Genomic DNA, 22,933 nt, shown 5'->3' with positions numbered 1-22,933 from the left:
ACTCTCCTTTAACTTGAATGTCCTTAGTGAAAAAGCAGTCACTATAACATCCATGTTTTAACTTGATGATCTTCAGATGGCTACAGTAAAACCTTTGTGTGAACCTCTGTGTTTTAGAGAAGACTTACTCTTTCAGAGTCCTTTGGTACATTCAAATTCTCCTTAACCTGTTTCGGACATTGACCAGATGGTAATTGATGGATGTAAGAAATACATGCGCAGAACATGTGGAGATGTCTTAGACAATCTTAAAGGAGATTGCTATCAGGTAATTATTTTTACTTCGTAGCATACTGTTAAATTGACTGAAAATAGAGTTACATAATTGACCAATTGGACTTGTTCCTTTTGCTATAATTAGTTAAGAAGACAGTCTCTGTGAATTCAGTATCTATTCATATATAGAGTAGACAGTATACAGAAACTGAAAGTAGCCCCTAGTATAGATTTTATCAGGTTACTTATTTTTTTATTTTTTGTTATTGAGGATTAAACTTGGCCATTCTGTATGCTAGGCACCCACTACCACTGAATGGTCTACATTAATCCTGGTATAAAAGATGTCATGTACTTTTTTTTTTTTTTTTAGATCCAATTGGTAAGATATAATTGTCCACTTAAACATACAATGCCTGGTACCATCCATATCTTGAGAACATTAATAACAACCTGTAAATACACAGAGCAGAATCTTAACATCACCTGCCATCTTGTCCTGCCACGGCTTCTCAGCCTCTCTCCTCTGCCCTGTCTCCTCTTATCTCCTTCAAACTTCTCTCCTGCCCATCCTTCCTTCTCCTCCAATGACAGGCCTCCTTCTATCCTGTACCTGCCCCTCACCTGTACTTTACAAATTCAATGGGGAGGTGGTTCTGGTGAAGTCACCTGAGTCCTGAGTACTTGACTAGGCAGCTGTCCTTGGGGCAGTGGAATTAGCATCAAAATACAGATAACTTCAGGGCAAACCACAACATTTCACCCTTTTTGTCCAGTTAAAAAGCCTTTTCACTTATATATTGAGTACAATTACCCTTCTACAATTTATAAAGCATATGATATACTCAACACCCAGTCCATCACTAGATCAGTTAAACAGAACATTCCATTCCAGCTTAAGAAAGGCTTAAAATCTGTATTATATCTTGGCTAGCTTGTATACTACCTGATAACTATACAATAAAATATGTATATTTAGAGTTAAACAGCCTGTTAGGCTATGAGACTATAATGTCTTCAACCCCGTCAGAAATCTGGGAATGACCAAATATCTATACACATAGGAAGCCTAACACGGCTTCTAGAACTGAGAGGTTGTAGAGACAAATCTCCACTAGCACAGTCCCCTGTTAGCAACATGTGAGTGCAAGTCTTCAGCCTTCTGGCCCAAAATCAACTGACAGACTCTTGAAATGCAGGTTTTGAAGGGCTGATCACTCTGTTTTGGCAGAGTTTATCAGTCAACTATTCTGCATAATTTGTCCTTTTCTGGACAGCACAGTCTGCAAATGAAACAGGCAGTTTTGTCCAGTGGCTGCCTAGCCACAAAGTATTGCCTCACCTGGAGGTAGAGATGTTCACGTTCTTCATTAAATCCACCAAAGGGTAACTGTTAGGAGCAGATATGTCTCAACAAAAGATAAATAACTTTAAATCTCAAATTTTGTGGATTTCTGACGTTTTTGAAAACCATCTACCTATAGAAGACAATCTGTACTGTTGTCTTTATATCTTAATAATATCTTGAAAGTTCTCTCACAATGTCGGTAATATGTTTGCTATTTGGCCCTTAACTCACATGTGTAATCAACTCAGAAGTTTGTAATGACATCAATAGAAGGACTGGCTCTAAATCTTGTACTTTTAAACTCTTTTGACAAATAAATTCCATACCAAAGCAAAGATATGATTTAAGCTTAGTTACCAAATGAGATTATGACTGTACAATTCAATCTACTAATTCCTCCCTGTTAAATTACAACCAATTTTAAATTCCTCATAAAAACAACTTTAGAATAACCATTTTCAGCCCCCCAAAGTCCAGGGAATTGGGGTGATGACTCCTCCATAACTTCTTCAAGCTGTACAGGGGCGTTGAGATATCCTTGGGGGTAGGGGGTAGGAAGAATGAAGCAAATGCTGTAGCAGGATGTGTCCTGACTGAACCCAGCTGAAAGTCCTTGAGACCAGGATTCCAAGTAGGTAGGCATGTTCTGTAAAATACAACTCTCAAGACAAAAGTTTAGAATTGAGATATCTTTTTGTTTGATTCTCCTGAATAAATTTTTCAGGCAGTCTCCCTCTATCAAATCTGATCAGTATGACTCTGTGAGGTTTCCAGAGCCTAATCACATTTTTTAAAAGCACAAAGACAAAATCTTTCTCCCAAAATACTGTGTTCCTTAGTCTGTAACCAGAAAAGCTTGTATCTTGCACTCTCTCCCAGAGTAACAATATAACCATAAAACTCAAAGTCACACCCATCATGAAGACTAAACATTTTTTTGAAAAGGAATTAAGCTGAACAATGAGCCTGATAGGCTTTTGTACTCTGTGACATCAGGAAATTAACCCAAAATTCCCGTGGAGCCCATGTTAAGAGAATCTGAGCTTCCTGTGGTGGTAAATATCAAAAGTAACCACAAACCCTCGCTAGCCGGCATCAACGAGCCATATGGCCTTTAGCAGGGTAATTCATAAAACAAACCAAATATTTTCTATCAATTCCAATATCAATAAGCAACATATCAAACCAGGACTTTTGCCCCAAATACCTCAATCTGTTAAGCTCTCTACCCGGAGCCACAGATTTTTCTTTAACCTTAATAACTTCTAAAATATATGCCTGCATTCACTCTCCTTGGTGTTACAGACATTTATCTCTACTTGGAGGTAGTGACTAATTTTTTCCTATCTAAGTTCTGAACTGTGGATGAAAATCCCCACCTGATTCAGGTAATCTCTTTACTCTCTTCTTTCTAAAAACAAACTCAATCACCTTTTAATAATACCTGTAATTAAGAAGTAGCTTGTCTAACTAGGATTTCAACCCAAAATTCCCGTGGAGCCCACGTTAAAAAGAATATGAGTATCCTGAAAGACTTTCTAATCAACTTTCTTTAAAAAGCAGCTTTTAATCTCTAACTCTCTGATCTGCCATTACTTCTCACACATCAGGGGACCTACAGCCTGCTAGGCCAGGCTACTTCCCCTTTGTTTGAATTCCCTCGCTTAAGATATCACATGACTAAACATGGCGCTGGCCTCCTCTTACTTAGAAAATAAAAACTTTCTCTCAACTCTCAGGATTACTAGTGGATTCTTGCCCATCACCTTGGCGCGCCATCTGTTGTTGTAAAAATATAAAAATAAAAATGTATTGTTGTCTTTTATTCCGCTAGGTCTGCACCACGGTGCCCAAGATATCTGCTAGATATCTTGGCGGAAACACATCCCAGCCGCACACTTTCCTACACTCAAACCCTCACATAAAAGAACACACAACACAATAATCTTAGATCCAATTGGTAAGATATAATTGCCCACTTAAACATACAATGCCCGGTACACATCCATCCCTTGAGAACATTAATAACAACCTGTAAATACACAGAGCAGAATCTTAACATCACCTGCCATCTTGTCCTGCCACGGCTTCTCAGCCCCTCCGTCATGTACTTTTTAAATGACATCTGTTGCTTCTGAATGCTACCCTAAAAAAAATATCTTGAAGTCTTGGTCTTTTAGACAGAATTTAGATTTTTAATTGGTAGGTGTAGTTGATTAAAATATTGCAAATAAGTGATTTGTTTCTGTCCCAAGTTGTATTGTCCTTGAAAGTTGAGCAGATGCATATAATTCATTGTGATAGACATGAGAGCTTGTTAGAGCAAGATGCCCAAGCAAACACTTAATTGAACAGACTCTGAAATGTGCATCTCTAGATTTATAAGCAATTTGGATGAGTGCTGTACTTTGGGATGTCAATTATCTAGCACTTCTGTCCTCCCAAATGTATGTGCATTTAAATTTGAGTTTTTGTTACATGCATGTTAATTTGGTGCAGGAATTCTATCCGCCTTAAAATGCAGTTGTGATTGTTTCCTGGGCCAAAGGGCAAGAGAGATTAAAAAGCGTATCCCGTTGCATAGCTTTAAAGGGGAGGGTGGAATTGAGCTCTGCAGAACACTGACTGAACTGTTTCACACTGAATTCAAAGTTACCAGGGCTGACAAATAATGGTCCAGACCCCCTGCCTGCTGCACTTAATTCCCACCCCATAATTAATACATGCTTTTCTCTTATACTGAGAAGAGCTGAACCTTAGATAGTTTAAAGGAAATGTATTCAAGGTGAATTCAGAATGAATTCAAGGGTGAAGGGGGTGCAGAATCCTGTCACCCTGGCTTTTGATGTATGGATTTCTTGTAAAGATTAATGAGTGACAAGAAGCAGAAACCTGGAGCAGCAGGACAATGTAGATGTTAACGGGGGTATGGTGGAAATGGGAGATTGACCAGTTCAGTAGTCTCTTAAAATGGAGCCAGCTGTGAGCCAGGTGTTCAGATGTGTGCAGCAAGGGTAAAAGACTATTTCATGGGACTTTTGGTGTGCAGTCGGCATGTACTGAAATAATATGTTACTAAGCAGTGTCAAAGGCACCTGGTATAGGAATTTAGAATAATAAATCACATATTTTTTCTACTCAATGGATCTTGAGGGTGGCAGTGTTTGGTGTTCTAGACCAACCACCAGGGGGAGCCTGGAATTTTTTTTCTTTTTGTTCCTTTTTCTTCCTTCCTCCTGTCTGTCTCTGCCTCTCTGTCTCTCTGTCTGTCTCTGTCTCTCTGTCTCTCTCTCTCTCTCATTCTGAAGCTCACAAGCAGGGTGAGAGCCTTGCTGTCTGGGAGAACACAGACCCACCTGAGCACTGTGCCAAAGGCAAGCAAGTCATTAAAATGTTGCTTTCAGAAAGGCATATGTTTTACATGTGTTTAAACAATTACTCAGGTTAACATTTGTTTCAGAAAACAAAGAAACAAATAAAACAATTTCTTTTATAATGACAACAAACTTAATACAAAATTATCAAGTAAAATAAATTTAACAACTTTTTTTGCATGATACCTTTTTTCTCCATCTTTATTAAATTTGATATTTTTTATTTACATTTCAATTATTCCCTTTCCCAGATTCTAGGCCAACATCCCCCTAACCCCTCTCCCTCCCCTTCTATATGGGTGGTCCCTTCCTCATCCTCCCCCCATTGCCGCCCTCCCCCCAACAATCCCAATCACTGGGAGGTCCAGCCTTGGCAGGACCAAGGGCTTCCCCTTCCACTGGTGCCCTTATTAGGCTATTCATTGCTACCTATGAGGTCAGAGCCCAGAGTCAGTCCATGTATAGTCTTTAGGTAGTGGCTTAGTCCCTGGAAGCTCTGTTTGCTTGGCATTGTTGTTCATAAGGGGTCTCGAGCCCCTTCAAGCTCTTCCAGTCCTTTCTCTGATTCCTTCAACAGGGGTCCCATTCTCAGTTCAGTGGTTTGCTGCTGGCATTCGCCTATGTATTTGCCATATTCTGACTGTGTCTCTCAGGAGAGATCTACATTCGGTTCCTGTCTGCCTGCACTTCTTTGCTTCATCCATCTTATCTAATTGGGTGGCTGTATATGTATGGGCCACATGTGGGGCAGGCTCTGAATGGGTGTTACTTCTGCCTCTGTTTTGTTGCTAAACGATTAGTTTCTTTCATTTTCTAGGGTGTAGCTTGCCTCCTTGTGTTGGTCTTTACCATTTCTTATCCTTTGTAGGGCTGAATTTGTAGAAAGATATTGTGTAAATCTGGTTTTGTCATGGAATATCTTGGTTTCTCCATCCATGTTCATTGAGAGTTTTGCTGGATACAGTAACCTGGGCTGGCATTTGTGTTCTCTTAGGGTCTGTATGACATCTGTGCAGTCTCTGGTGAGAAGTCCGATGTAATTCTGGTAGGTCTGCCTTTATATGTTACTTGACCTTTTCCCCTTACTGTTGTTAATATTCTTTCTTTGTTTTGTGCATTTGGTGTTTTGACTACTAGGTGACGGGAGGAGTTTCTTTTCTGGACCAATCTATTTGGAGTTTTGTAGGCTTCTTGTATGTTTATGGGTATCTCTTTCTTTAGGTTAGGGAAGTTTTCTTCTATGATTTTGTTGAAGATATTTACTGGTCCTTTGAGTTGGGAGTCTTCACTCTCTTCTATACCTATTATCCTTAGGTTTGATCTTCTCATTGTGTCCTGGATTTCCTGTCTGTTTTGGACCAGTAGCTTTTTCTGTTTTACATTCTCTTTGACAGTTGTGTCGATGATTTCTGTGGAATCTTCTGCTCCTGAGATTCTCTCTTTTTCTATCTCTTGTATTCTGTTGGTGATGCTTGTATCTACGGCTCCTTGTCTCTTCATTTGGTTTTCTATATCCAGGGTTGTCTCTCTTTGCTCTTTCTTTATTGCTTCTATTTCCATTTTTAATTCCTTCACCTGTTTTATTGTGTTTTCCTGTAATTCTTTCATGGATTTTTGTTTTTTCTCTCTAAGGCTTCTACTTGTCTATTTGTATTTTCCTGCATTTCTCTAAGGCAGTTCTTTATGTCTTTCTTGAAGTCCTCCATCATCATGATAAATTGTGATTTTAAGTCTAGATCTTGCTTTTCTGGTGTTTCAGTGTTTGCTTTGGTGGGAGAATTGTGCTCCGATGATGCCATGTAGTCTTGGTTTCTGTTGCTTGGGTTCCTGTGCTTGCCTCTCGCCATCAGGTTGTCTCTGGTGTTACCTTGTTCTGCTATTTCTGACAGTGGCTAGACTGTCCTATAGGCCTGTGTGTCAGGAGTGCTGTAGACCTGCTTTCCTGTTTTCTTTCAGCCAGTTATGGGAACAGAGTGTTCTGCTTTCAGGTGTGTAGTTTTTCCTATCTACAGGTCTTCAGCTCTTCCTGTGGGCCTGTGCCCTGAGTTCACCAGGCAGGTCACTTGGAGCAGAAAAGTTGGTCTTACCTCTGGTCTCAGGCCTGAAGACGCTCTTCGGGGCTGCGTTTCAGCTTTCCGTGAGGGTAGCAACCAGAAGGGCCTGCCCTGCCTTCTCCTGGGTCCCTGTGCACAGGGGACCCAGATGGTGCTAGACGTTTTCCTCTAGAGTCAGAAATGTGGGCAGAGAGTAGTCTTCTCTGGCACCCCAGGCGTGTCTGCCCCTCTGAAGGTCTAGCTCTTCCTCCCATGGGATTTGGGTGCAGGGAGCTCTTTGACCTGGTCCCTTCAGATCCGGGCGCGGTCTGGACTGCAATGCTCCTGCAGCTTGAGTGTCTCTATCTTCCTCTTCCCAGAGGCCTCATACAGTTTCCTCTTGGGCCAGGGATGTGGCCAAGAGTGGGCAGAAGTGGCGGTCTCTCCTGCCCTGCAGACTCAGGAGTACCCACCTGTCTGGGTGATCAGCTCTCTCTCCCACGGGGTTTTGGAGCAGGGAGCTGTGGGCCAGGATCTGCGAGGTTCGGGCTCCAGCTCAACAAATTATTTTTTAATATTATAGTCAAATAGGATTTAGCTTAATAAATTAACGAGGAGAATTTTAAGAATCTGTTATTAGACTATTGAGATGGTTTAGTGGGTAAAGGCAGTTTAATCAGTAAAACTCACCGGCGGAGGGAGAGAACATACTTTGGCAAGTTATCCTCTTCACACGCACACATACACACAGGCACAGGGCGATAAAACAGGTCTGTTATATTACATAAGTAATTCAAAGGAGAAGGATAACTAGTGTTAGTAAGAATGTTTATCAGTCATTAAGAACAATAATTTCTTTAGTAGCTATGGAAACAGCTAAGTTGGTCATGTGCTTGCTCATGTAAACATGAAAACCTGAGTTCAACCCCAACAGTTACATAGAAATGTTGATGTGGGAGTGTGTTGTAGTGGTATGTGATTATAATCTCAGCATAGTGGGGAGGCAGAGACAGGTGGGTCCCTAGGCCACTCCATCCAGTTTTAATAGAAGTGCCTCAGGCTAATGAGAGACCCTATCACATCCCAGTTTGACCTCTGGTTGACACATGCATGCACACATACACTTGAACATCCGTAACAAAAGACATTATAATAAAGGTAATCCACCCAAATATAATAGGAAGTATCAGAGACAATTATAGTAGTAAATGATAAAGTAAAACTTGGAGTATGTCTCAAGTCATTTTCATTGGAAGTAGGAATTAAATTATAAGTGTTGTGTATCTGAGTTTATCCTTAATTTTAAAGCCACTAATATGTATAGTAAGATAGGAATTGGATGTCATAAAAATAATGAAATAATTACAGAGATAAGAAATGGTTAGAAACATCCAAGAAATTTACCATGACAACTTCTTGGACTTCTGAGAAATTGGTTCAGTGATTAAAGATTTAATTGATTTAGGAAAGATTATTTCTCTCTCTGAGTGCAGAACAGTTTGACAGGAAATTAGGGGTTGTGTGACAGGAAATCCTACTCAAAGTAATCTACTAAATACTTAGAAATAAACTTAGCAAGAGGTATTATGAGACTGATGCGCATTATGGGAATGTTTTACTGAGACATGGAATGACATAAGTGGGTGGAGAGGTATGTCTTGTGCATGTGATAGCAGAACAGTTTCAGTGGCTTCTCATTTATCTTTCTAATTCTCATCAGAACCCCAAGGGAGTGAGACAAACTGATGATGTTTAAGGTTGGTTTCATTAAAATGAATATCTAAGAGTAGCCAAGAGAACCTCTGAGAATAATCATTGTGGAGAGAGACTTTTCCTTTTGATCGCTAATTTGCTACAGGTCCTGTAATCAAATAGGAAGTCGGACACAGACTATAGACAGATGAGAGGGGTTTTTGGGAACTTGAATTTGTAGTAAGTATGTGTTCCAGCACACTGCTAACATGATCCAATATTCTTTTTATTTTACTTGGGCAAAGATTTTGTAAGCAAAGCTGTCTTAACCGGGCCATCCACTTGTTTGATAAATCAGCTAACCCTAGAAACCATTGAGAAATAAATTTCGGGCTTGAGAGACAGCGTATTGGTTAGGAGCACTGACTGCTCTTCTAGAGGTCCTGAATTCAATTTCCAGCAAACACATGGTGGCTCACAACCATCTGTAATGAGATCTGATGTCCTCTTCTGGTGTGTCTGAAGACAGCTACAGTGTACTTATATATAATAAAGAAATAATTCTTAAAAAATAGAAAAGTAAATTTCAGTAAACTTAAACCCTAGACATAAAAATTAAGATATAAAAGGAGAATTGTCTTTTAAAATGGGAATTGAGGGGGTTTAATATGATTGTGCTTATGGAGGAATATTGAAGCAGGAGTAGAACGTGGAGTAATTTACTGTCCGTGATCAGAAAATAGAGTTGTGGGGTTGGAGATTTAGCTCAGTGGTAGAGCCCTGGGTTCGGTCCCCTGGGAAAAAAAGAAAGAAAATAGAGTTATGTTGATTGTGAGAATGTCAAGTGAACTTTTCTATGTTGTTGATCTCAAGCCATGACCTTAGTTTTTGAAACAGTTTTTTTTTTTTTTTTTTTTTTTTGCTATTAACAGACAGGGATGAAGGTCTCTTTTTGCTCATGGGGCTGGTTCTATGAATTTAAAACCTAGCTTGCATTTTCCTCTTATAAGTTTTTTAATGCCAACCATTTCTGTTGACTCATGTGTCTGATCCTGTTTTCTCTGAAAGGTTCTTATAGAAGACTGTATCCCAGTACTGAAGAGGTACGCCAAAGAAGGGAGAGAGTTTGATTATGTGATTAATGATTTGACAGCTGTCCCTATCTCTACATCTCCAGAAGAAGGTACATTGTGTTTTATGCTTTTAACACTTTTATATCTGAGCACATGTGTGTCTGTGTATATACATGCATGTGTATATATAGAAGCCAGTGGTCAACATTGAATGTCTTTTTTTTTTTTTTTTTTTTTTTTGGTTCTTTTTTTTGGAGCTGGGACCCAACCCAGGGCCTTGCTTCCTAGGCAAGCGCTCTACCACTGAGCTAAATCCCCAACCCCAACATTGAATGTCTTAAATTATATTTCCCCTTCTGTTTTTGAGAAAGGGTTTCCTATTGAGCCTAGAACTTTAATCAGGTAAGCATCGCTGTTTCCACTTCCCCATAGCTGGGAATGCAGAGGCACATTATAACCGTGGCCAGCTTGTGTGTAGGTGCTGGCCATCAAAATTCAGATTCTTGTGTTTTCATGAAAAGGACTGTCTTAGTTTGGCTTTTACTGCTGTGAACAGACACTATAACTAAGGCAACTCTTATAAAGGACAACATTTAATTGGGGCTGGCTTACTGTTTCAGACATTCAGTCTATTGTCATCATGGGAAATATGGCAGTGTACGGGCAGACATGGTGCTGGGTGAGCCAAGAGTCCCAAAGAGGGGACTGGATTCCAGACTGGGGAGAGTTTGAACATATATAAGACACCTCAAAGTCTGCCTCTACAGTGACACACTTCCTCCAACAGGGTCATACCTCCTAGTAGTAATAGTGCTACTCCCTCTAGGCCAAGCATTTAAATACATGAGTCTATGGGGACCATACCTATTCAAATCACCACAGGCACATTCCTCATCAAGCTGTCTTCTCAGATCCTCTTAGAAAGGCAGGGGGATTTTAATGTGGCTTTAATTCCTTTCCTGCTACTACTCTGAAAACACAACTTACACCTCAAAAGGTATAAGAATTTTTTTCTGGAATGAAATATGAGCAGCTATGGTCAGGGAATGTGGATTCAGGATAGCATGATACTTTATTCCAGTGTGGTAACAGTCTCGTGGTAGAAGAAAAGAAAGTTACAAATCAAGGATCTTTTCAGATGCATTGGTAACAACATTGGTGAACACAGTAAAGCAGGACAAACTCTGCTGTAGAATTTGGAAACCATCTTACCTTTTGCATTGGCTGAAGCTAGATTCTCCCTCCTTCAGGCAGCTTTTTTTTTCTTTTGAAAGAATTTGAGCTCTGCTATTGTGTGCAGTTTTTGTTCTTTATCTGAGATTGGTACTGCGGATGGAACCTAGGATCTCTGGCATTCACACAAGCTTGTAACCCACTGAGCTCCACTTCCAGACCTCTGTTTTAAGTCTTTATTGGTGGTATGATAACTGTTCTAAATAGATGTGCATTTGATTTTGATCTTGGTGTTTTTGTTGGTATGTGCACGAACCAGCTTGTACATTATCATTCATAAACAAACTTTCAAGATCATGCTTCTTTAGATATTTTTTGTATTTTAATTCTTATTTTTTCAGTTAAGAGTCTCATGTAGTACAAGGTGACCTCTATGTTGCCAAAGATGTCTTCAAATCCTGATCCTCTAAAGTGCTAGGATGTACCCACACTGGGATCTCTTTTTTATTATTGACTGTGAGTGAATACTTGATACATGCAAGTCGTATTTACGAAACTTAATATTTTCCACATCCAGATTCCACATGGGAGTTTCTCAGACTGATTCTTGACCTGTCAATGAAGGTTCTGAAACAGGATGGAAAATATTTCACACAGGTAGACCTCTCTTCCTGAACTGTCAATAAGAATCAATATTTGTGTATTTGACTGTATGTTCTTGAATTTTACATATGCCAAAAGAATACCTTTGAATTGTATTTGTTCAAGCATTAAGTATCTAATCTGTTCATCTTTTGAGAGTGCATTAACCAAGAAAACAAGATTATCCTGATTTTGTTGGCCCTGGCTGCAGTATGAGATTGCACCAGCAGGTGGAGACACAGACTGTGGTTTATTGTGGGGTTGTGTTTCGGTTTTTCTTTGTTCTTCCCTCCTTTCCCCTTCATTAGGCACATCACTAGGGAAAAGCCCGTTTTGCAGCACACTCTTGAAAAGCAGCTTTTCCACGTCAGAGTAATGTGAGCTGCAGGCACCACATAGAAGCAAATTGTTGCTTTATACTTCTTTTCATTCATTAGGGTATAAGTTTGTCTTTGGTATCTCTATAAAATAGGTAGATACAAAGAATATTGTATTTCTTCTTAAAATGTGACAAAAGACCACTAGTTGTTAATCCAGTCTCATTACTTGGCACAAAAAGAACTTAATAACCATGTTCAGCTCTTACAATCTGGTCTCTGAATTCTTCGGAGTTTTCTTCAGAATATTCCTCAGGAACACATAAACTCTAACCCCCCCCCCTTTAAATGAAAATAAGTTTATTATTTTGATTATGGACCATCATAAGCAGAATTCTGTTCTCTGTCCTGTGTCTATAATCCCCATAACCTAAGAAGACTTTTTATCTTACGACCAGTCTTATATATTATCAATTTCTTAGTTCATTTCATTAATTTTGCTAAGTAGTATATTCTACTTTAATTTTAAAAGATTTACTTTTAGTTATGTATATGTCTTTCTGTGGATATGTGAGTGTAGTTGCCTGGAGAGGCCAGAAGTTTCAGATTTCCTGGAGCCAGAGTTATAGGTGGTTGTGAGAGTCCTGAACTGGGTACTGGGAACTGAGCTCCATTCCCTTGGAAGAGCAGCAAGTGATTTGAACTGCTGAGACATCTCTATAGCCCTGGTACAATTTAATGTAAAAATTTTTAGTAAATCATAATTACTCATTTCCCCTTTTCCTCCAACTCCTCTCATGTACTCCCCACTCCCTTTCTCTCAAGTTCATGGTCTTGCTTTCTTTCTTGTTAGATACCTATCTAACATACACAGAGATAACATGCTTATACATACATATATGTGTATATATACACATACATACATACACACACATATAAACACAACCTGCTCAGGCTGTATAATGTTACTTGCATATATGTTTTTAGGGCTGAACATTTGTTATTGGAGACACAATTGGTGTGTTCTTTCCTATGTAAGACTGTTTCCAACTTTCATTATTTCTTAATTGTTTGTAGTTCTTTGTCATTGGGGCCCCAATCGTCATCTCCCCCCTTCACATTAGTGTGTCTATTAGTGTCATCCTCATTTAGATGTTGTTTAAGCAGCCATATTATTGAGGTATCATGGCTGTAGCTTCCCTAGCATTTCTAGGAGACACAATGTCACAACACATTTCTTGTTCATCTGTCTTGTAAAATCTTTCTATACCTTCTATTTTGTGACATTCCCTAAACCTATGTTCAGGAGATGTATTGCAGATGTATCAATTAGGCTAGTGTAAATTTTTAACTTGAATTTAATTTTTTGCTGATCTATCAAAACATAAAACATTCAAAGAGTTATCCTGTAATGTTCATCTACATATATACATTATCTAGTGTTTAATCAAGTTAAGTACTTGTATCCTCTTAAGTGTATATCAATGTGTTTGTGGAGAAAACACTCGATTTCTTATAACATTTTGAAGTCTACACTACAATCGTTAGCCACAGTCACCCTATACTGTGTCATTTCATGTCAGAACTTCTTATTTCTATCCAACTGTTCCTTAGGACCTATGCTGAACTACCTTTAATGATTATCTGTATATTTAAATATCTAGAACAGGAAGAGGCCCTTTTTCTGAGGAAGTATTTACCTGCAGACTCTGTTTTAGTCTGGCTATTTCATGGTATCTGGGACTAATGGTGGAGAGAGCTTAAAATACCGAGACACCTAAAGCTCCAGTTTATCCTGTTTTCCTCCCCTTCCCCCTGCCTGTTAAGCCTGTGTACATTTCGTAGCTTAAAACGGTATATACACAATTCCAAATGTGTTTGCCTGTTCTGTTGGGAATGTCTTAATAAACCGCCACACCGGTTCGTTTTGTGCTCCAGCAGCAGTGAGGATTGCTAAGGAGGCCTCCCCATCTGTGCTGTCTAAAATGTGATCTGTCTGGCCCGTTTAGCAGAGGACGTTTCCAGGCCTCTTTTATATAGGATGTTGATGGTGAAATTTGCTTAAACAAGGCAGTGCAGGTTTACTCAGAGACTTGGGCTTTGGGGAGTGCATTTACTGTAGATTCCCCTCAATTTCCACAACTAGAAGAAAGCCTCATGCAGTTTAATTGAGGCAACATGAGGGTCTACAACCAAATAGAGACTTGCCAGGACTGGTTGAGGGCATTCTAACAAAGTTGAGCCAATTACTGCAAGCAATCTGTCTGGAACCTCATCGTGCTTTATTATGTGCAGCAGAGGGGAGAGAAGTTAGCTAGTCTTAGGAAGTTTCTGCTTGGTAGGCAAGCAGTTTCAGGTTGTAAACATCTGGGAGGAAGATGTTGTTGCTAATTTTGTACACATAAATCAGTCACTAGCACTCAGACCCCTGAAGAATATGTTTCCATCTCTGAATCTGACCTGGGGAAAGGCTATTCCATTCGCATGGGAGCAAGGCCTGCCCATGTCAACAATACTTATTTACCCAGAACTTCACTCACGCAGGCCTTCCTCTGCTCCAATACAGAGACTAAAGAAAACTGGGCATGGTGGCATCTGCCTATAATCCCAACTATGTGGGAGGCTGAGGCAAGGGGTTTAAGTATGGATCCTCTGTGAGCCAGTCATTTTAGAATATATGAGAGGTGGCATTAGAAAGTGTAGTCATTTTGTTCTTTGCCTGCAGTGGGGAACTCGTGTCTTAGTGTGGGCAACTAATAGAAGTGTTTCATGAGAATATAGCATGTGCAAATACTAATGACTCAAACTTTGACAATGTGCCTTTACGAACTGTCTCTTTCCTAACGCCCTAGATCACAAGTCCAAGGCTGTGTTCTTTGTTAACAATTATTCAGAAGACATCGCTGCATAATTCTGTCTTCTCATTCACTATAATTGGCGATAGAAAGTGATACTGTTTTGTGATACCCTTGGAATTTGTCTTGTGTTTGAATATATATCATACACTGAAATTCCCATGGGCTAAGGAGCATAAGCCTTCCAGGAAACCAGTCACCACCCATTCATGCTCGTTCGTTCATTTTTATGGTGACTTCCTGCATGCTAGACAAGAGTTCTACCTCTGACTTTTTATACTCTTATACTATGGCTATGTTTTTGTCACTGCCTGGTGACATGCACAGGTGATAACTCTTGATTCTTTCCTCTCTCTTCTGCCCTTCTCTGGAGTGTGTAACAGAAGAATAGAGAAGATTAATAAAGGGATGAGGATGTTATGTGGTGACTTGCAAAAACTGAATCTTCCCACCACACATTGCTTATGTCATAGTGGCAAATTTGTGACAACACAGCTATCATCCTGTGGGCTTGAAGGGCAGCCTTGTTATGTCCTAGAACTTGGGAGTTGGCATTTTTGAGAGTAGAAGTGAAGTCCTGGGATTTGAACCACCTCCCTTCCGTCTCTAATCCCCTACTTAAAAAAACTGTTACATACAAAAATGGAGGGGGGGGGATGTAACACACACAGAAACTACAGTGAAAAATGGAGCAAACTCTTGACCATTCAAGTATTTTCAAACTGTTCATTATTAGTACCTTTCAGACATCTATAATCCACACTGAAATGTATTGCTTTCTGGAAACAATCCACCATTAGCAGCATTTGAAAATTTTCTTGATTTTTTTTTATTTTTCTTATTTTTTTCAAGATTTATTTAGTTTATGTATGGGAGTACATTGTCACTGTCTTCAGACACACCAGAAGAGGACATCAGACCTCATTACAGATGGTTGTGAGCCACCATGTGGTTGCTGGGATTTGAACTCAGGACCCCTGGAAGAGCAGTCAGTGCTCTTAACTTCTGAGTCATCTCTCCAGCCCTTTAGTTTTTAAATTATGTATGTGTGAGTGTGGGTGCCTGTGGAGTCCAAAGGAGGATATTGAATTATCTGGAGCTGGAGTTACAAGCGTATGAGCTGCCTGACATGAGGGTTGGAAACTGGACTCTGGGTCATCTGTACTCCTGGTGTGGATTTGTAACCACACTTAACTAGGGGCTGAGTTGTCTCTCCAGCCCCTTTGCTGTCATTTTTTTCTTTTTACTTAGTTTTTAAAAGCTGACAGACCTTTTAATCTCAGTGCTTAGGAGGCAAAAAGCAGGTAGATGTCTGAATCTGAGGCTGGGCTGGTCTATGTGTAGAGTTTCAGGATAGCCAGGACTACACAGAAAGATGCTCTTGAAACAAAACAAAAACTAAAACAAAATTGAATGTGTATGTGCATGTGAGTGCAAGTATATCCTCCTCTAAGGGCACTGAGGCCAGATCCCCTGGAACTGGATTTACCTGTGGTTGTGAGCTGTCCACCATGGGTGCTAGAATCTGAGCTTAGGTTCTGCAAGAGCAGTAAGTGCTCTTAACCACTGAGCCATCTTTTCTGCCCTTTAAGCGTCAAGTCCCCAAAAATGTACATTCTGTAGTTTACATGAGTGCGATTTAATTTTAGTTTTGCTGACTTTGAAAAAATTGTTAATTTTAATAATATGTATATATGTGTGGGTGTGTGGTGGAAGGGGGGGGTATGTGAGTGAGAATCCAGGTAACCTGGGAGACTAGTGGTATTGGGTTACCCTGTAGCTGGAGTTAACAGGCAGTTTTCGGTGTCCAGTGTGGATGCTGAGAACTAAACGTGGGTCTTCTAGAAGGGCAATGAGTGTTCTTAGTCACTGAGTCATCTCTACTAGCCCCATTCCACACCCCTTTTGGAGATAGCCTCACTATGCAGCATTGGCTGGCCTGAAAACTGCCTCTGTGGAACAAGCTAGCCTTTACCTTACATAGGTCCACCTGCCTCTGCTTCCTCAATGCTTGGATTTAAGGTGTGTGTGCCGCCACACCCAGCTGGGTTTGCATACTCTTGAACCTAAAAGAAAGGCTCAGACAAGCAGAATGTTACAAAAGTAATACAAACTAATGTAAAGTTAAAAATGTTGACAATTCAGAAGTCTATGAACTAAAAAAAGCAAGTGTTATTTAAGTCTAATATGAAACAAGGAGAATTTTCTAGGACCAAGGTTGCCGAATTAATGGGTGATTATTTTTTGCTGTTAGGCTTTGTTTTGGAACTCCCATGCATCTTTCTAAAAAAAAAAAGGGTTCTATTTATGTAGGCAGGAAAGTGAAATTTATAATGTTCCTTTTTAGGTAGGTCTCTATTTGTAGAGTTTCTTCTTTCTGTTTTCTTTTGAAAACTGCTTCTTGACAATGTTGGGAAAGAGCAAATTGAAGCTTTCAGTTTGTGCACCACATTGTCAGTAAGGAGGTTCTGGCCCTCCCAAATGTCCTCTATAAACACATAGCAGGGTGTCAGTTTTAAGATGGCAGAAAACCTTTCAGCTGTACACCTTGGTGGCATTTCCATTCCATATAGCTTCCCCAGTGGTGATGTGTTCTAAAAAAAAACTGCTCAGTGTTTTCTATTTACGAATTGTAAATTACATGTGTGGTGTTTATATGCTCTCATGGTGAACTTGATGTTGAAACCAAATTATATGCTGGTGAAGGGCACGTTGGCTAAATCCCACTGCAGGACCCTAGATGACGGGTTATTAAACAGGCTGGCACTAAAGGATGACGTTGTGCTAAGTGAATGTGCTAAGTTAAAACCACCAAGGCCATCTCTTGGAATAGTTCGAACTCCCTTTTCCTGGTTGGCTGGCTGCTTGGTTTTAAAAAGCTTTTCTCAGAGGTTCTGACATCATAGGCTGCCTTTGCAAGGAGTTTTTTTTTTTTTTAAGATTTTTAAATTTTTTTTATCTTTTTCTTTTTATTGGATATTTTTTATTTACATTTCAAATGTTATTTCTTTTCCCAGTTTCCCAGTTTCCAGGACATAAGCCCCCTATCCCACCCCACCCCCATTCTTCTATAAGGGTGTTCACCTCCTATCCACCACCCCCCCTTTTGTATCCTCCCCACCTTCCCTACACTGGAAGGTCCAGCCTTGGTAGGACCAAGGGCTTCTCCCATTGGTGGCCAACAGGGCCATCCTCTGCTACTTACGCAGCTGGAGCCATGGGTCTGTCCATGTATATATAGTCTTTGAGTAGTGATTTAGTCCCTGGGAGCTGTGGTTGGTTGGCATTGTGTTCTTATGGGGTTGCAAGCCCCTTCAGCTCCTTCAATCCTTTCTCTAATTCCTCCAATGGGGATCCTGTTCTCAGTTCAATGGTTTGCCTGCTAGCATTCGCCTCTGTATTTGACATGGCAAGAAGTTTTCATCTTTCATTGTTCCTTGCTGTTTGGAAGCAAATGAACGGTATCAATGTGTGCATGCCATAGTCTCAGAAGTATTCACAATTGAGGCTTTCCTTACAACAAACAAGTTTCCGAACAAACTTGTATTGACTCATTCCTTAAAAATTAGTCACAGAGGGCTAATGTAGTGGCTCAATGGATGAAAGCCTAGCAACCTGAGTTTGATTCCCAAAAGCTGTACAAAAAGGTAGAAGGAGAGAACCGATTCCACAAAATTGTTCCCAGACTGCTACACTCATACCATAGCACATGTATATGCCATGCCTACACACAATGATAAACTGTAAAAATTAGAATTTGAGAAAGGGATGAGGTGTGGATACAGTTCTGTGTCGAGCTGTGGCCTTTTAGAATGTAGTTTAATTCATCATGGAAAGCAAGAGCATTATCATTTTGATAGGTCAGTTTCAACACAGTTGTGATCGTTACTGACCAAAAGTTTGCTCTGAGTGGGTTATGTGGATGAATCTTCTAAATTGCATGGTGTGGATACAATGAACTGTGTCACTAATGAGAAATTGGTCTCGCTGCTTCCTATTGCTTCAGACTTCAATAATTTGAAATAGCTCCGTAAATGAGGTAGAAAGAAAATGAACTAACGAGTTCATAAATAGAATTCATTGCAACTCGTGGAAGTGAAGAGGCCTCATCTCATTTCTAAAGATGAATTTTTATCTCAAGGTCCAATTGTTCTACCTTTATTAGAGACCTTCAAATGAGTATGACTTAGAAATCCCAATGTTTGCTTTTCTCTCTGATTTAGGGGAACTGTGTCAACTTGACTGAAGCCCTGTCGCTCTATGAAGAACAGCTGGGGCGCCTGTATTGTCCTGTGGAATTCTCAAAAGAGATTGTCTGTGTCCCTTCATACTTGGAATTGTATCCTTTGACCATGGATTTGTGTGCTACCTTTTCAGAGCATCTAAGTACATCATATGCTGCCGTTGTTATTAATCCGTTGTTATTAATCCTAACATCTAGCAGAATTAGCTCCTTAGTGTATCAACCCTGAGTCTCAAACTTAACTGGGACTCCTCCTGGGAAATTGAAAAAAGGGGAGGGTGGGGGCCTTTATTTCTAGATCTTAGAGACTGGCATATCCCTTGTCATAGCTTCCCAGGGACCTTTAAGAATCAAAAGTCTCACTGATCTAAAATAGAAACAATGATTGTTAAAGGCAGGCCCGGCCCTAGCCAGGTGCATCACCTGGGAACTAGTTATGCAAATTCTTTGATTGTCACCCTTCCGAATTGGAAATGGGAGAGATGGGGCCCCATGACTGCTTCCTCAGCCCTCTGGTTGACTGACGTGTACCTGAAATTTGAGAGAAGTTTGAATTCCCAGAAATTCACATAACTGCTTGTTACCTGTAACTTCAACATCTGAAAGGGAAAGTGGGGGATTCCCATAGTAAGGTACCTTATCAAGACTAGCTGTGTTTGTGCTCATCTCTAGTCAGCAGCTTCCGTAGCTGCAAGCTGAGGCCAGGTTTGCAGGTTGGCAGTTTCTTTTGCTATCAGGGAGATCTCACAGTACTGCTGGCTCTGTGGCTGGGGCTCCTTCTAGCTGGGCAGGCAGCCATGTCCTTCAGTGGCCTGTGGAGATTTAACCTCTCCACTGCTTGCATGTTCTTTTTTGTGCTTAGAGCTTTGAGAAACAGGGATAATGTGGGAGAGAGCTTCTGAGCCTTAGACTCCCTTTTCCTTCTGTTCTACCTTTTCACAGTTTCCTGCCCCTCTCCCTTTGCCCTTTTCATTTCCTCCTATCCTTCTGTTTTCTTCCTTTATACTGACTCTTCAAACCTTTTGGAAAGCTTCGGAGCAGGTGTTACCTGAGAAACTCAGTGCACTCCTTTAGTCCTTGTTCCCTCGCTCTCCCTTTCAGATGTTCCATTTGGTGGAGCACTGCCCTGTGCTCCAGAGTGGTCTTGTTTAAAAACTGGGCTTACCCCACAGTGCTCTACCTAAGCCCGTAAGTCTGGCTCCATCTTTCAATGTGTAGGCCTACACACACGTTAAGTGGTACCTGGTCCTCTTTCAATAGCCTTCCTTATTCCTTAACTTCCTGTCCAGGTGGGTATTTTACACTGTTTGGAAGAAAGCTAAGCCTTAAAGATGAGCATCCCCTGAATGATGTGTTCTGCAAGCCACCTTCCTGACCTCCATATGCCGTATATGCCATCACATGAGTCAGGCAACTGTTCATGAATTCCTTCAAGTGGTTTTCTTTTTAATTATTATTTTTAATTTAAAAAAGCCAATGGGAAAAATGTATATTTTGATGAGTTAGGGTGTTAATTTTTAAAAGTCAGCCGGAGGACAATTAGACAGCCCTGCAAAGACTACGGAATGCACTGACCCCCTAGAATGTGATTTTAGTATCTTTTTGTTTCTCTGTGTGGGGTTTGGGTTTTTGTTTTGGTTTTAGTAGACCTTTAATTTGAACACGTGGAGGAATGAACATCATTGTTTTGTTCTGGAGAGAAGTTCCTGATAGTATTTCTCCCCTCTCACCCCCAAATTGACTTAGATATTAAAATTTGGTGCTTTTAAAGGTTTAAAAAGAGTGATTGGCAGTGCTTCAATTAAAGTGACAAAGGAGACCTCTCATGTGTTTTGTCCCTTTATTTCAGCCCCTGTTCCTCTTTCTTAACTGCTGATGGCCTAGGGTGAAGGTGTATTCTAGACTGTTCTGTAATAGTAGTTGGCCTAATGTATTTGTAAAAGGCCTCCAAGCCTTTGAGGACTGTAGGAATGACTCCATTTATCACACTGGTGAATTATCCACAACCTATTTTATTTGCCACCTGTGCATTATAAAGGTGTGCCGAGGATAGCAAAGGTTTTGCCTGACTGAAAAGGGTGAAAGTCAAAGACGATTTCTGTTAGCGCACTCACTGAATTAGATGGAAATACAAGGCCTTTGAGAAGACTGTAGGATGAGCAAGTGCACACTAGACTTCAGGTGGTCCTGTGGCAAAACAGCTCTTCAGAAAGCACATGTGCATATCAACTTGGCATTGTATTGTGGATCATCAAATTAATTGTCTATCCTACTGTTTGTGTGAAATATTTATACTATATCAGTAGACTGGTATTCTTTATACAGTAAGTAAAACATTGAAATTTTTCTAATGGAATCAGGCTCAATAACAAAAAAGTTTCACCAACACTGACAAATGGTCTTTAAAAGTGAGCGCAGACCTTTGCCATTTATATTAGATTGCCATGGAGGAAGAAACACTAGAGAATAAAAGGAGCTGATAGTCATTCACCTTAGATATCCTTAACAAGATTTTTTGTGCATGGATAGGTTAAAAACAACAGCCGAGTAGATACATCCCCGTCCAAATTCCTGGCCAATTGTGGCGAACTGAGAGCAAATGTACTGCTACAGGTAGAATATTAGTTAAAGCCAAGTACCCCTCACCCACTGTACCATTATTCTTCCTAGGACTTTTGAGACAAAGTTGCAGTATGTATGTAGCCCAGTCTAACCTGGAGCTCTTCATTGGAGCCCAGGCTTGCCTGGAAGCTTACAAGAACTGAGCTTGTACCATCACACAGCTTAATTCTTTGTTTTCCACTTTAGTAAAGAGAAGTATATCCGTCCGCTGTTGGGATAATATTAATGCGAGGCCTGGCCTGCTTGATGCTTGAAGAGTAACTTGAGGCCATAACCACAGATCCCCTCATAATTCTGGTGACTCAGGTCCTGCTAAGCACCAGGTGGTAGAAATGAAGAGGGTAAGGTTATGCAAGGCTACTTGGAAGATACACTTGGGAGAAAATGAAGGAAGTGGTGTTAAGGAGAGGAGGAAGAAAGAATTTTTTTTTTATCTTGAGTGATAATAGTAAATTCAGACGTGACTAATTTCTTTGTATTTGCTGAAGGAGGATCTCAGTTTTGAGCCCTTGTTATTTTAACACAGAAGCATGCAAACTGAACCAACACCCTCCCTGCCCTGTGCTGTACTAAAACCCACCTTCGCTTTGGCTGCCTCTTAAAAAATGCTAATCGATCCAGCAATGTTATTTTTCTTAATAACTGTAGTGTTATGTAGTGTGAAAGTTTCCTTTAACAGTGGAATATATTATGGTGCCCTGTTTTTTTTTTAAATGAAAGACAAAACAAATATGGATAGAGTTTAAATTCTGTTCAACACAGCAGATACTAAGAATTGATTTATTAAGACATGAAAAGCTGCTTTCTCTTGGAAATGTGATTGAATATTTATTAAACAGATCCAACTGGGCCAGGGGGAGGCTGGGTTGGTGGTGTTTTTAATGGGCTAGAGCATTACTATCTAAATAAAGAAGAAATGTGCTGTTCCTTCCTGTAGACTTTGAATAGTCATGTCCTTGCTTTCCCTAACTAACTATTGCTGACACAAGAGTTTGTATTTCTGACTGTCATCTATCAATAAATTAATCAATTTCATTCTGTCTCTATTATGCCTGGGAGAGGGAAGGAAAGTATGTGTTATATTCTATGTTAACTGCTAACAGTGTGGTTCATCTGCTAGCTCTGTTTTCTCTTTCTTTCTTCCTTCCTTCCTTCCTTCCTTCCTTCCTTCCTTCCTTCCTTCCTTCCTTTCTTTCTTTCTTTCTTTCTTTCGGCTTGTTTTCAGACAGGGGCTCTCTGTGTAACCCCAACTTTCTAGGAACTCGCTCTGTAGACCAGACTGGCCTCAAACTCACAGGGACACACCTGCCTCTGCCTCCTGAGTGCTAAGATGACAGGCGTATAC

General features: G+C 40.2%; 1 protein-coding gene across 1 annotated transcript in view; it reads left to right on the top strand.

Annotated features, from left to right (window-relative positions):
- Positions 1 to 22,623, top strand: part of Sms (spermine synthase) — a 31,286-nt gene extending 8,663 nt beyond the window's left edge. The window contains exons 6-10 of the mRNA XM_032889689.1: positions 179 to 268; positions 9,732 to 9,846; positions 11,487 to 11,566; positions 18,947 to 19,062; positions 20,256 to 22,623. Of these exons, the coding sequence (XP_032745580.1) occupies positions 179 to 268; positions 9,732 to 9,846; positions 11,487 to 11,566; positions 18,947 to 19,062; positions 20,256 to 20,295 (441 nt within the window). The 3' untranslated portion in view covers positions 20,296 to 22,623. The remainder of the gene's footprint in view (positions 1 to 178; positions 269 to 9,731; positions 9,847 to 11,486; positions 11,567 to 18,946; positions 19,063 to 20,255) is intronic.
- Positions 22,624 to 22,933: the final 310 nt, after the last annotated feature.

Source organism: Rattus rattus, chromosome X (assembly GCF_011064425.1).
Source record: "Rattus rattus isolate New Zealand chromosome X, Rrattus_CSIRO_v1, whole genome shotgun sequence".
NCBI lineage: Eukaryota > Metazoa > Chordata > Mammalia > Rodentia > Muridae > Rattus > Rattus rattus.
The sequence above is the reverse complement of the archived record's forward strand: the minus strand, read 5'-3'. Positions and strand labels throughout refer to the sequence as shown.